General features: G+C 35.8%; 1 protein-coding gene across 1 annotated transcript in view; it reads left to right on the top strand.

Annotated features, from left to right (window-relative positions):
- The window catches only part of LOC126235089 (ATP-binding cassette sub-family C member 4-like), a 257,022-nt gene that overhangs the window by 88,156 nt on the left and 152,962 nt on the right, over positions 1–15,904 (top strand). Inside the window, exons 7-8 of the mRNA XM_049943823.1 lie at positions 4,552–4,690; positions 4,776–4,886. Coding sequence (XP_049799780.1) covers positions 4,552–4,690; positions 4,776–4,886 — 250 coding nt within the window. The remainder of the gene's footprint in view (positions 1–4,551; positions 4,691–4,775; positions 4,887–15,904) is intronic.

Genomic DNA, 15,904 nt, shown 5'->3' on the forward strand with positions numbered 1-15,904 from the left:
ACAGGCCACAAGTTCCTAAATTTGCTTAAAGCGTCTGACGTGTTGCTTCACTGCAACGTATTAAGGAAGTCCCAGAAAACAGAACTAATTCTCAAATACTTAAGTGGCTCGAAGACTTCTGAAGTAACAGAAGTCAGTACAGTCTCCTGGATGGCGACCGTACAGCAGAAGAAGGGCATCGCCAGGAATGGCCCAGGGCAGTGTAACAGGACCACTCTTGTTCTTTATATACGTAATCGGTCTAAAGGACAGGATGAGCAGTAATCTGTGACTGTTTTTTGATGACGCTGTAGTATACGGGAAAGTGTCGTGGTTGTGTGACTGCAGGAGGATACAGGATGACTTGGAATTCCCATGATGAACGGCGGCTTGCTCTAAATGTAGAGAAATGCAAGCTAACACAGATGAGCAGGAGAAACAATCCTGTAATGTCTAAATCCAGTGACAGAGTCGCGTCGATTAAAAATCTGGGTGTAACGTAGCAAACAGATATTTATTGGAACGAGCAAATAAGGTCGGTTGTAGGTAAGGCGAACCGTCAACTTCGACTATTCGGAGAATTCTAGGAAAGTACAGCATGTCTATAAAGATCACGTATAGAACAATTGTGTGACCCATTCTTGAGTAATGTTCGATTGTTTGGGATCCCCACCAGATCAGCTTAAAGGAAAATATTGGAGCAATTCACTGGCTTGGTACTAGATTCATTAGCATCAATCCAAGTAAGACAGAGACTCAAGAAGGAATCTCCGGAGGGAAGACGACTTTCTTTTCTTGACACGCTATTGAGAAAGTTTAGAGGACAGGCATATGCAACTGACGGAAGAAATTGTACCGTCTTACCAATGTACATTTACCGTACGGGCAGCAAAGGCGAGATATGAAAAATTACGGTACTCACGGAGGCATATATATACAGATGTGCTTCCCTCCCTTCATTTGCGAGTGGAACAGGAAAGGAAATGACTAGCAGTGGAATAAGATGCCCTACGTCACGGACCGTATGGTGGCAGAGAGAGCACGTATGCGTAAGTAGACGTAATCAGGAAGTTCAATTCGACATATTTGTCAGTTGCTAACGTGCTGGCTAATTTCACGCTCTTTCTCGCTCTTTAGTCTTGCTTAGTTATCATCTACTATATGCATTCTTTACTAGTAACTAAAATTACTTTCAGTAGTTTTGTGGTGTAAAACTTCCAGAATAGAAGATAATGCCAATGCAGGTTTCCCTTGTGGAAAAAGGCGTTCGAAACAGCGCTGTGGATTCTGTAGTGTCGGCAGACTTGCCAACACTACGCACACTAATTGAAAGAGGCGGCCAAGATGCACGCGCTAACTCACGAAGGATGGAGTGAGGTCTGAAACAGGATTCGTAATGAATGCTATAAAGAAAAGTACGTAGCTCCTTGAATACTTAACTTTTAATTTATCCTTGTATACATCGTTCTTGATGAGACATCTGGAGATTGTGGCGATACAAGTGAGACTCTTTAGATACAAGCTATCTAAGGCTAATGGCGCCTTGCTAGGTCGTAGACATGGACTTAGCTGAAGGCTATTCTAACTGTCTCTCGGCAAATGAGAGAAAGGCTTCGTCAGTGTAGTCGCTAGCAGCGTCGTCGTACAACTGGGGCGAGTGCCAGTACGTCTCTCGAGACCTGCCGTGTGGTGGCGCTCGGTCTGCGATCACTGCCAGTGGCGACACGCGGGTCCGACATGTACTAAGGGACCGCGGCCGATTTAAGCTACCACCTAGCAAGTGTGGTGTCTGGCGGTGACACCACAGATTCTGCTACAGAGCAAGAAATAGAGCGAATCTATTATTTCAGACGAAAACTGAAATCATGTTTCTCTAGTGACTGCTTCTGTAAATTATCTGAATACATAGAATCAAGGACTAACTATTCCTCTTAATTATATCGATAAAAACATGTAGCAACAGGAGATGGTAGACACCTGAATATCAAAAATGAAGAGTCAGCAGATTTTTCGAAAGTGTCAGCTTTCTTGTTGGTGTTACTACGAGGCTGTTCTGAAAGGAAACGCCTCGTAGTTTTTGTGTGAACAATCTTTCTTCTAGTCTACAGATTTATTTCTCAACATAGTTAGTCTGGAGACGAACACGTTTCTCCGAACAAGAAACGAGTTTGTTGACTCGGTGACTGTAAAATGTTTGACATTGCTTAGAAAGCCACAACCTCAGTTCTGCTTTCTCCGCTTCATCACTATCAAAGTGAAGTGTAGGAAGATGTAAGCGTAGGCTTCCGCGGTCGTTGTCACTGTCAATAAAATTCTTCTGGGCTGTTGACCGTGTTGTCAATCTACAAAATTGTCCGACATTTCGGCCACTATTGTAAGTGATCTTCCTCAGGGCTTTGTGCTGAGCTGATTGCTGAATGAAGAGTCTTTAGATTTGCATAGTAACGAAGGAAGCTGTTTACGTAATTTGATAGGGTACTTGAGGATAGGAGGAGAGATGTTGGGCCTTCCTTATTGGTCTTTGTATTATTCCTTGTCAATGATGGATAGAGACGTACTTGATAGGTGTTTACGTTATTTCTTCTCGTTGGTGGAAACAGGCGAGTAAGAAACGGTCGGTGGCTGTGACGTAGCGCTGTTTACTTGTTGCCAGGTGTGATCTGTGTAGGTGCGACCACCGCGGTCTCCCGACCTCTTTGTAAGATGCTTCTCGCGCTGTCTTCCCATTGAGTTGTCAGTGTTGGCAGCCATGGCGCCAGAAGCCTATACCCGTCCTCTCTGTTCATGTTGGCGGGTCGCTTGGCTATTTCTATGGCCTCTCTGATCTTCCTTCTCAATGTGAATGGCTGTTTCACCAGTACGTGGACTTTACAGTATATTATCTCTTTATCGCATTCATCCTGGTGTTCCGACACCGCTGACCTGGAGCGTCTTAAGTCTCTCTCTCATTCAAGAGTCAGCTCAGTACGAAGCCCTGAGGAACGCCACTTGCAATAGTAGCTAAAACATTGGACAGTTTTATCTATCGACAACGCGGTCTTCGAATATGTTGAAACAAATGAAAATCGGAGGGGGCCACGTTGGGACTGTATGGAGGATGGTCGATGACAATGTCGGATTGTTGCAGATTCGCAGCGTTCGTGTGTGGTCAGGCATTCTCATGCTAAAGGAGGGGGATTCGTGTGTGAACGAGCTTTCCTGCAGTTAGAAACTCGATTACAGCACGCTGTTTCTCACGCACAGACATAGTTATGTTAGAACCGCCATGTTACACGCCCTCTAGCGTTGTAGCCCTCTAGCGGCACGGGGTTGTTTATCTGTAGACAAAAAAATGTTCAAATGTGTGTGAAATCTTATGGGAGTTAACTGCTAAGGTCATCAGACCCTAAGCTTACACACTACTTAACCTAAATTATCCTAAGGACAAACACACACACCCATGCCCAAGGGAGGACTCGAAGCTGCTGGGACCAGCCGCACAGTCCATAACTGCAGCGCCTGAGATCGCTCGGCTAATCACGCGCAGCTATCTGTAGACATTACGAATAAAGATGTAGAATGTTAATAACGTTCGTTTTACATAGGAGCGATCAAAAAGTTTCTCTTCGAAGGCCGTACAGACCAGAAACAGTATGCCAGTCAGGCAAAATTGCCGTAAGCGTAAAGGCAATCATCCCATCACGTTGAAGATACTCCTTTTGTAAAGCAGCGTGGTCGGATGCGTGAAGAAGTCCGTAAACTGATTGCTGCATATCCTCGTCCGACAGGAATCGCCGATCATTCAAGACTTCCTTTCAGTAACCGACACTATGATAATGGCACGGGGAAAGATCAGGACTACAGGGCGAGTGCTCAAATATCACCCACTTGAGTTGGGGTAACTTCTGCGTTACGACATTTACTATACGGGGACGTGCCTTTTCATGAAAAAAAATCACTCCTGGCCGCACACTATTCCCTAACGGTGATTTTCGACAGATATGCTGCCCCATATTCTCAGATTTCTACCAATGTTGGGGTCAGCAGCCAATTGGTCCTATTTGAAAGCCTTTGGTAATAACGTTGCCATAGTTCGCGTTACCGCATTTACCGCATGCACGTCGAGAAGACACGAATGCCACACTAATACCTAGTTTATATGTCGCTGCTTATATGCCAGCATCAAAATCGCGCTACGTTGCATATATGCAGCAGCAAGCGGAAACTTTTTTATCGCCAGTTGTATTTTAAAAGTCTTAAGAGTTTTCACATAAAAATTGGGAGACCTTACTTTTCAGCACGCTCTCGTACGTTAACTGTGTCTCCGGTAGCCACAAATAGCTAGCTGTTCAAAGATACTTAATCATTAATACAATTCATGCATGGTGTTTCCCATTACTAATGTACCTCTTGGTTCATTTCAATTCCCAGAACAACGTCCTCCATAAAGGGATCCATAGAATATTATGAATGAATGAATGAAGGAAGGAAGGAACGAATTGGCACATGAATGGACAGTTAACTTGGCCTGACGCTCACCCAAACTACTAAACAGCAACTTGAAAATTGAACTTGCCTGTTGACTGCTTTTAGGTCTGAAGTGCACAAGCTGTTACACGCAGCCTACCTCAGAAGCTTTCTTTTGGCATCGGCCGTCTTCATAGAGAGGTCCTCTCTCCTCGTCACATTACTGGCATACTTCTTGGGTGGCAAAATTGCAGGCCCTTATCAGGTACATACACATGTGTCTTTGTTACAGATTCATCCCACAAGTAGCGCACCAATAACGCAGCTGCTTTGTTCCTTTTGTATTCTAGATATTCGCAATGGCTCGTTTCTACAACGTCCTCAACGCTTCCTTAGCCATTATGTTTCCCATGGGCATTGCAACAGTACAAGAGGCTCGAATTTCTGTCCGCCGTATCGAGGTAAGTACCCATTTTCCAGATACAATCCACTTTCAAAGTCTGTTGGTGTTAATGGGTTAAGGTCATGTGCTGACCATAGGTGCCATGTCACTTAATAGTACTAGGAATGCGTCCTGGACAATTTATCGCCGAATAGGAAGAAGAGTATTCGGAAATTGTCAAAAGACTATCGTTTTTAGAGACCTGGGCTCTTGGTCTGCCAGATAATAGGAGGAATTACAGCACATTATTCTTTGCATAGGCTGACAATTCTAGATAAAATATCAAAAAAATCGCAACACCAAAACATAATTAATGTAGAATACAGATATTTCTGGAATAAATTTGCCTAGATAACATGTTCAAGTGATTAACAATGCTAGATCACAGGTTAATGTAAGCGCGAGATAAACCATTGAAAATGTGAGAGGCTGGTACATTAATAACTGTTGTAGCCGCCATAATGTTGAATGTAAGCATGCAAACGTGTATGCACTGTGTTGTACAGATACCGGATGTCAGTTTGTGGAATGGAGTTCCATGCCTGTTGCACTTGGCCGGTCAATTCAGGGACGGTTAGTGCTGTTTGTCGATGACGCTGTAGTTGTCGTCTGATGATGTCCCATATATGTACCATTGGCGACCTGGTGATCTAGCAGGCCAAGGCAACACATCAACAACAGCGGTAAGTAGGAGGGCGTTATCCTGTTGGAAAACACCCATGGATTGCTGATCATGAGTGGCAGCACAACAGGTCGAATCACCAGACTGACGTACAAATCTATATTCAGTGTGTCTCGGATAGTGACGACAGTGCTCCTGTTGTCGTATGAAATCCCATCCCAAGCCATAGCTCCAGGTGCAGGTCCAGTGTGTCTAGCACACAGACACGTTGTTAGGTAGAAAGTACTGGTCCTGGCCCACGTGGCTAATTCCTGGCTCGCGCCAGGACTGATTCAAGTTACCCAGCACCGGTACTTTGTACATACTATACTCCCATTTTTATTTCAAAATTCACTTATTTTCATTTAAAAACTTCTATTTTACTATCAATTACTGTAAAAACTAATTACAGTGAATATTTTTTCTTATCTCAGTCACCTATTATAAAACAATTTTTTTATCGAAGGTTGAAAGTAAGAAAATGAATCTAATGTATTTTTATAAAAAGTGCATGCAAGAAAAAAATTAATTCATTCTCACAAAGAATAATTCATATTAAAAATGTACTGGCTCTCTAGTTCAGCATATTTTATTATTTAACTAGGCAATTAGCATTAATTTAAATTAAAAAATTCGTTCTCATAAAGTCCAAAAACCTTCGGCACTATCTGAAGAGAAGGTGGAGGGCCTTTTCTTGTGTTTACTGTTTTTATTTTATTTCCAACCTCTGGTCTATCGCGAAGTCCAGGTAGCTGTCCTTCTTTGCATCTGGTCCAGTCGTCTTTAATTGAGGGGACAGATCTCGAACAGCAGTGACTTGATGATCCATGATCCTGACTGCTTGGGTGGACAGCCCACTCTTGGCCTGCGACACTCCAAGAGCAAATGTATTTGATCGCAGTTTGTATGTATTGTTGGAACCTGAATCACAGACTATATTCTAAAAATGCTGTTTTCATTAGTTTATTTTGAGAGTAAATAAATTATGTTCTTCACATTTTTGTATTTAATTTGAACTGATGAAATATACATAACTTGTAACATTCTCTTACAACACTCAAAATAAGTTTAAAAAGAATATTACATCTCAAAAACGAAGTGTATTACTGTACTATTGCAAATAGTAATTGCTCCAGCACCATCTCTGAATGAACCGCTTAGCAAATGGCGAAGACAGAACATGTAAGCGAGATAGAGCAAATAGGGAAAAGCCAGTGCACGTGGTGTCATCTCATTTCCTCTGACGTCAGCACTGTAGACACTGTTGCACTAGGTCATTATTATCTTATCTAGAGGCTACACATTGCCAGATAAACACAAGCTGTAAATTCCCAGAGCCGTCAGTGGTCTGATAAGACTTGCAATGGCAAGAACTATGTTGTCGTATGGATATGTAGTGAACAAACATCGATCTCATGCAAATATTAACCGACTTTGAAATTCAAAATGCTGTTGTAAAAAAAAACTGCTTCAAATGGCTCTGAGCACTATGGGACTTAACTTTTGAGGTCATCAGTCCCCTAGAACTTAGAACTACTTAAACCTAACTAACCTAAGGTCATTACAAACATCCATGCCCAAGACAGGATTCGAGCAACGACTGTAGCGATCGCGCATTTCCAGACTGTAGCGCCTAGAACCGCTCGGCCACACCGGCCCGCAAAATGCTGTTGTAATCTTCATAACAAGAGCTATCTGAAATATCATATTAAGACTGATATAGTAACTTTTTTCAGTTTTTATTTCCTCTGTCTTTCTGGAAATACTTCCAAAGGAAATGTAAATATGAAGTTACCACTTCTGTAACTATTTCTAATTTTTTATTCATTTGTGTAGTTAAAAATTGTTAGTAAGTATTCTGTGCCATGCATTGTAAGTTAATTTTTCTTACTGTACATTGTTACATATGCTAAAGTATCTGAAGAAATTTTTTTATTTAAAGTTGTGTTTCATAGTCGCATTCTGTGTAGTTACAACATTCTTTCTGCAACTCATGTTAAACACATAGATGGGAGAATTTGAAATGAAATCATATGGAGTTATCTCAGTGTCAGATTTGAGTAGTGTAACTGATTTAAAATCGAGAAATGCATCATACACCTCGAGAAAATTATTTGGTGATTTAATATTCTGCATGTCCTGTGGGAGAACTCCGATTCCTCCATTTTTCAAGTACATATTCTGTACTTAACATGGTCGAATAATGAACAGTCAAATAACTGATTATTCTTACATTTAGTCTGAAATGTAACAAATGCAAAATATGGCATACCACCATATCAAATTCGGCAAAGTTATAGTAATTTGTGATATAAAGTTCAAAATTTCTCTTACCACTCAATCCTGCAACTTCAACAGTTTGTAGTTCATAAAAAGATATCGAAATTTTTGAATATTTCAGAATAATCTCTCATTGTTCTAACTTGTAATTTGGTTCATATTTAACTATTGGTACACGATTGTCCATTGATTTCATTACAGTTCCACCTTCATGCGGAAGTTTATCCTTAATTTCAACTCCAGCACCATTATAATGAGGCCACCTAAGAATTGCATATCCAGCTCTGGAAGACCTAGTCAAAATCAGATTTAGATGATATTCCTGCATAATTTCATTACAATCTAAAAAAAATCCGCCAAGTAGTTCAAGTGGATAAAGTCCTTATTTTACCATTATTAAGAATATGTCGAAGCTTATTTTATCAGTAACTGATGAAGTCAAATATAACATAGCTGTTGATAGAAACAAAAGGCTGTTCAGTTTTGGATAAAATATTATTTCCTTTCTTTATGGTCACAAAATCGAAGTTTTTCCACATAATTACCGATTAATTTTTAATTGGATTTTCTGTCATATGTGATAACTGATTCTGACCCCTTACAATTAGCTATACCAATTCTAAAGTTCATGTATAATTGTGCATGCATCTATCACCAATATTTATTTCAATCTCTGTATCCTTGTTGGGTGCATTTAAAGTATTTTTTGTTCTTTATTTCACAGGAAATGAGTAAAACTAATAACTCTCGATTTTGCTCATGATCTATTAAGGATAAAACTTACTAAGACATTTTTAAAACTATTTTACGAAAGCACTATTGAAGTCAATCACATTCTCATTTTCATCAGTTTTACCACTTTTTAAATAGGTTCAACAATAGGAAAGTCAACAGGATAACATGGTTCATAAATTATTCATCTTCCCAATCCAGCATTTGGTTTAGATGAAGAAATAATACTAGTTTCTCTATGAGAATGATCAGTTTAACATACATTTAATCAGCTTGATTAAAATTTATATTTATTCATCCAAATGGAATAATTGTGGGAAAATCGTTTCCAAAAATCTTTTTATTAGCTTCAATAGTTTGATTATTAAAATCTAGCACACTTGCAATATTATCTTCTATGATATCCATGTACATCTTAACATCACTCTCGAGACTAAACCTGTTTACAATTTAATCAGTTTTAGTGTGAGTCTTTGGGTGTTTTGAATGAATAAATTTTTATAAATTTTTTAAACTACTCTGACCTATAGAAATTTCTGTCGTTTCTCCTTCATAATATAATTTATAATTTTTTGGATGTAATATTTGGAGCTAAAAGAGTTCTATCAAACCAGCCAATAATACATTTTTATAAGTTTGTCATATTGGAACAGTTAATAATTTTATTAAGAACAGATGGTTTATACCTCAACTCAAATAAATAAACAAAGTATATTAATAAATATTTATTTAAATAGATGACAAATTGGGAACCAAAAATAATAATTCCAGAAAAGAAATCAAAAACTAAACTTTTACATAATTCTATCTGATGTGCAATAATAGGATCACATGGTTGTGGAAATATTACATTAATAACTGATAATTATTTTCTAGCTCCTGGATAGTTGAATTGGAATAAAATTATTGTACATTTACTCCAAAAGCTTAGATCAACCAAAATACTCAGAATTTACAAAAACCTTTAAAAATTTGAAGTCAGTCATAATGAACAAAACTGCTAATTTTATTGAAAATAATGATGAAATTTCCAATTAGATCAATGTCTAGATAATTGAATGGTAGTTTTTCGCAAGGTAAGTTCAGAAATAAAATTCAAATTTTCAGGACAACACAAACACCAAATGTAAACTTTAAACATAACAAACGTTAAACAGATCAATGTTTTTTCATTTCGAATAAATGTTCGCAAAATATGATACAGAAGTTGCTAAGAAAACTAAACAAAATAGCAAGAAAACAGAAGAACTGAAATAACAGTTGAAGTTCTGGAAAAACAACGAAGAACAGAATATGAAAAATATAAAAAAGAAGATCAACCACTAATCGATAGTACTGAACAAGCAAAATAAGTAATCAAAGGTTTAGATCATAATATTCTGAAAACTGTTGAAGAAAACACAGAGGATGAAAAACAAATGATTCCCTATCATCACAGACGATTTTGGAGATATACCAGAAAATAAATCTGACTGAAGTCCACAACGTAATTAGATATTCAGCAAGTCAGAAACATAGGTTGTATTGGAGAAGTATGAAGAACAGACGAAAAGTAAAAACAGAACATGCACTACAAAAAAAATGGATAGTAATGCTAAAAAATAAATGTCAGTGAAATAATGTTATAGTATATTAATCATAGTAAAGATGAAGTTTTTGGATTGAGACCTGCTGAAATATTTAAATAAATTTAAACTGATAAATTACCTGTTGAATTCAATGGAGATCAATTATTGTTGAAAAGACAAGATTACTATAGATGATATAAGTGAAAAATTTGACAGTGTTGATTTATCTTATTATTCAGATATGTTATACATAATTCATTAGCATTATATTCTGAGAGTAAGCCAAATAAAATAAAATTGGATAGAGGTAAGAAGTAGAAATACTTGTAAAAAAGATTATTGATGATTATTTCCCAAACTTAAGAAGATCAAACATAGATTTTTCTGATTATTCAGAAATAAGTTCACCTGAGATAAAATGTAAAGTTTTGATAAAGAAATATTCAGAAAAATCCATTGAATATGTTTGGCTGAATGATGTTAGAGATATAACCAACAGATTAACAGTAATTCATGGAGAAAAATTAGCTGGAAAAAATAATTATCACAGTGAAAAAGTTGGAATAATGTGGAATTTTACCAATAAATTCGATGACTTTATTATCAATAATTCTACAGGAATTCCATATTTAATTAGATTTTTGAATAATCTTCCTCACCCATTTTGAAAAAGTGGAAAACATGTGAAAGTTACAGTAAATAAATTAATTAACAAATTTCCATTTGAAATACATCCTTCTGATTATAATTAATGTTGTCCTGGGATCACATGAGATGGAAGATCAGCTAGAGATGATCCAAGAACATATAAATTAGATGGAGCCTGCAAACAACATAAAATCGCGTATTGTGATCACAAGCATTGAGAATCTAGACATCAAGGTGAGAAAGAACTTCAATTAGCTGCAAAGGAAGGAATGCATTCAAGTGGTGCTTCATTAAGAGAAAAAATAGGTGCAACTGCAGAAAGAGGAATAATCTATGGTAAACGAAAATTAGGAATTGGTTTAGATGTTGATGAAAATGTTTGGGAATTATAAAGTTATTAATCCTTATAAATTTTTTATCTATGTTAGTAAATAACTTTAGTTCGATTATACTTTGCTACCAAGTGGCAAAACTAAACCAAAATCTATAAAAATTAAATTAAATAAGGAATAGTTACATAGTATTGATCAGTTTTTAACTGATGTACAAAAATAAAGAGAGATAAAAAAACTAGTGGAAATTTGCTTATTACATAGTGTATTCCAGTTGAGGAAAAATCATTGAATTTCTAATGGAAAAGAAAGAGGTTCTGGATTAACAGAACATGAAGGTAGATTTTTACCATTACTAGTAGCAATATCACCATATCTAGTGACTATTGGTTCACTCGCTGGTGGTTCTGCAGCAACCAAAAACAGTAATAAACAAGAGACAAGCTGATAAAGAATTAGGATAAATACATAATCTAGCACTGGAGAATAAGGGAAGTGGAGTAAAAAAAATGAGAAAAATAATCCATATGTATCCTGGTCCATAAAGTAATTTTGATCTAGAAAAACTTGCCAAACAGTTAATAACTAAACCCTTTCATGGAGGATACATGTTTGATGAATTACCTAATGAACCAATGAAATGAATCTGGACTACGAAATTTAGATACATCTGTTCATCCTGGAGCTTATTATATTTGTTATTATAAGAATAAAGACATAAAAGTTGTTTTTGATTCATTTGGTGGTAATATACCAAAACCACTAATCAACTACTTCGGAAAAAATGTCTGAAGATGGCCTTGTAAGCCGAAAACCGGTTAGCAATAAAAATAATATTGTAGAACAAAAGCAAACTGGTGCTTTTCATTTATTATGATCTATACTGCAGTATGGACAGAACTTTGATCAAGCAATTTGTGGTCATTTGTGTCTGTTTGTTTTAAAACTGTGTTCAGATAATTGGACATTTTCAAAATAGGCTGCAGCCTAAAAGTCACACAAATTAATGATCAAATAAATTCAGGAAACATAAAAAATGATTTATTTATTGAGTTTCCTCTACACAAAGTTTTTTCTCCAATATAGCAGATACCCAGGTATTATTGCATCTTTTACACAAGATCTTAATTTGTCTCCTCACAATATTCCACCAGGTGTCTTGGTCTTGTAGATCTTCTTCCTCTGCACCAAGTCTTGTCATTGTTAATTGTATATTTTGGAGTCATGTGGTCATAGGATGTTCTCTTCTCTTCTTCCCCTCTGGTTCCAATTCCAGGATCATTTTCGAAATTATGGCTTCCTTCATTCTTCTTACATGCCCAAACCATTGTAACCTCCTTCTATTCATAATGTGATGCACTCTTCATCTTACTTCCTTTCTCTTTATTATTTCGGATTTCTTACTTTCTTTTTTCTAGTAGTTCTTGCTGATCATCTCCAGAAATCCTTTTCTACTGCTTGCAGATTTATAATGTGTTTCAGATTTGTAGTCCAAGTCTCCACTCCATACATAATTATGCTCTCTAATATCAATGTATAAATGATTTCTTTGGTTCGGATTATTACATTTCTGCTGCATGAGATTGAGTTTAGCATCCCAGTTACCTCCCCACAGTTGATTCCTTTATTGATTTCTACCTCTGATTTTCCTTGCAACTCTAAAATAAATCCCAAATAACAGAAAGTATTGACCTTCATAATTTTCTTTCCCTCTGTGTATAACTCATTTGGAGGATTTGCATCACACTTTCTTGTGCTACAACTGCTTGATTATCAGCAAGTGTAGTTGATGTAAATAAAATCCACCTTTAATTTCTAACCCCATCCCACTGCATTTATGAGACCATTATTGAAGACTGATATCCATATAGATTTTGAATAACGTTGGTGCAAGGGAGAGCCATGTAACAGTCCCATGCTTGTTCTAAATTTCTATGAAAGTGTACTATCAATTTCCACATGATTTATTTTAATACATTTCATGCATTATTTTAACTAAATGACTATTTACGTTTGCTAGATGTAATGCTCTCCAAACTAATTTTCTTGGGACAGTATCATATGCTTTTTCTAAATCTATGAAAATTCATCCTATATTTTTTATTTTTACCTATGTTTCTCTAAGATCTATTGTAATATGAAAATATGGTCTATGAATGATCTACCAGCTATGAAGACACATTGTTTGTCCCAGTTTTTAAAATTTATTTCGAACTTAATTTTAATTATTTTCTCAAAAATTCTCATTAATGTGTTTATAACAGAAGTTCCTCAGTAGTTCGAGTAGCTTTTGCTATCCCCTTTGTTAAATATAGTATTAATATAGCCTAACTTCATTTCCTTGGATATTAGAAGGAAAAATTGATCAAAAAATAGAAAGTTTAACTAAACAGCTTTATAAGGAATTATGTAACATTTTGGAAGTAACTAAAGGATATATTGATTTTAAAGGTAGAAAAAAAAAGTAGATGTAAAAGATCCAGTAGATCGTTATGATGATGTTACAAAACAGTGTTTAGAAAATGAATTAAAAATTGTTGTTACAAAACCTGAATACACAAGTATTCTAAAACAACTCTGTATTTCTGTCAGTACTAAACAACATATTGACGAAATTAATCAACTTCATAAAAATGACACATTTCCTGTGGTGGCCATTTTCGCAGCAGCTGTATATAAATTGTGGTTGTTTAAAGAAAATCCCTTTTTTGCATGCTGCACATGAAAATTTTTATTTTCATTTATGCACCCAGATGTGTTTTGCTTTTTTTTAGAAGGCATCTTCAGTCGGTGTCCTGAAATATTATATGATTTGTCCATTTTTACACATAGGTTATGGTTTCACATCTAGGTTATAGATTTAAAACAGTTCGTTAACTTTTTTATGTATGGAAAGGTACTTACAGGTAACTTCTAATTCATTGCATCTAATCAAACTGCTTTTTCTCATGTGGCAACTAGGTGTACATCTTACAGTTCACTTTCAGTTCACTGTTTACATTACAGATCACTGTAACTGACATCTTTTTAATACAGAGTGTCGTTTGTTTTTCCAAGTGTTTCAGATTTCTGCATTCAACTGTTTGGTGACTGTGTGTGTGTGTGTGTGTGTGTGTGTGTGTATTAGAGAGGGAGACAGATTTCTTTTTATTAATAAAACAAAAATTATATATTTTATTTTTATTACAATTTTTATTCATTTATTTATTGTCAATTATTAAATTTATTATTATTATTATTATATTTTTCTGTATATACTTATGAGAGGAATCAGACATGTAATCGTTTGTTGGGATTTCTGTCTATTATATTATGAGTCTATGTAAACATTGAGTTATTAGTCATATTTACTTGGTCATTTAGTAGTTTGTCTTTTCAGCCCTTGTTTTGTATATATGATAATTTTCATGCAATGTTAGGCGATATCTTTCATTATTTATTCTAATTATTTTGATATCATTTTGTCTTGTAGTAGGTTTCTGGTGATTTTCTCTCAAATGTTCTGCAAAAGTTGAGTGGCTCGTTCCATATTTCCTTGCTCTGATATATTCTTCGTACCAGGTGTCAAATGTTCTGCTGGCTTGTCCTATTACCTTCCATCACATGTGTTGCACTGTAGTTGGTATATTCCTGCTTTTTGGTTGATATATGTATTTTTTGTTATTTTTTGAATGTGCCTTTGGATTGAATTCCCTTGTCTTTTGAAAATGTTTGTTATTTTATGTATGAGTTTGTGCTTGTATGTCATTGTGTACCATCTTGAATCTTCTTTCCTGTTTTCCTGTAGTCTTTGTGTCGTTATTGTTCTGTCACTGTTTGTGCCTGTTTGTGTAGTGTTTTGTTGTACTGTTGTTTGTGGGTGTTTGTGTACTGTGTTCACTGACTGTATTAATTTTTTTTTTGTATAATTTCGTGACTAGATACCTATTGTATCCATTGTTTGTTGCTATTTGTCTTACTGTAATATTTGGTTATTGTTTTTTTGTTGGCATTGGAGGGTGGGTGCTGTAGGATTGTTCTGTATTAATTTACCTTTTTCTTTGTCATCCAGAGTATAGTCTATGTTTCTTAACATATTTTATACCTTGGTCTGAAATCTGTTTGTTCACTTTGATTTCAGCTTTTTAATATTATTTTGTATAATGATCTCTTGTGTTTTGTCAATGTATTGTTGTTTGGGCATAAGAACTACTGTATTTCCGTTGTCTGCTTAGTAATAATTATGTTTTAATTTTGGAGTTCCTTCTGAGTTTTCTGATTGTTTCAGATCCTGTGTTTTAACTGATTTTGATGAAAAAAGATATAGATAAAATTATTACAGATCCAAAAAAGATACTGACAAAAACAGTAAAAACACAGAATCTGAAACAGTCAGAAAACTCAGAAAGAAACTCCAAAATGAAAACATCATTATTACTAAAGCAGTCAAAGGAAGTACAGTAGTTCTTACGCCGAAACAATAACACATTGACAAAACACAAGAGTTCATTTCACAAAATAATATTAAAAAATTGTTGTTGCCAAACATCGGGCATCATTGTTGAGGCCTCTTGTGGGAAAATGTACTCTCCACATAAGAAACTCAGCTGACTTCATTAGTAAACTGAAATCATTGAAAATGAACCCGTCTGATATATTAGTTACTTTTGATGTGGTGGCTTTATTTACAAAGGTTCCCCTTCCAGAATGTCTACAACTTATAGAAAGCAGTTTTGACAAAGAGATTTCAGCTTTATTTAAACATGTTCTGACCTCCACATATTTCTTATTTAACAACGAATTTTTTGAACAGACGGTCGGAGTCGCCATGGGTAGT

Source organism: Schistocerca nitens, chromosome 2 (genome assembly GCF_023898315.1).
Source record: "Schistocerca nitens isolate TAMUIC-IGC-003100 chromosome 2, iqSchNite1.1, whole genome shotgun sequence".
Lineage (NCBI taxonomy): Eukaryota > Metazoa > Arthropoda > Insecta > Orthoptera > Acrididae > Schistocerca > Schistocerca nitens.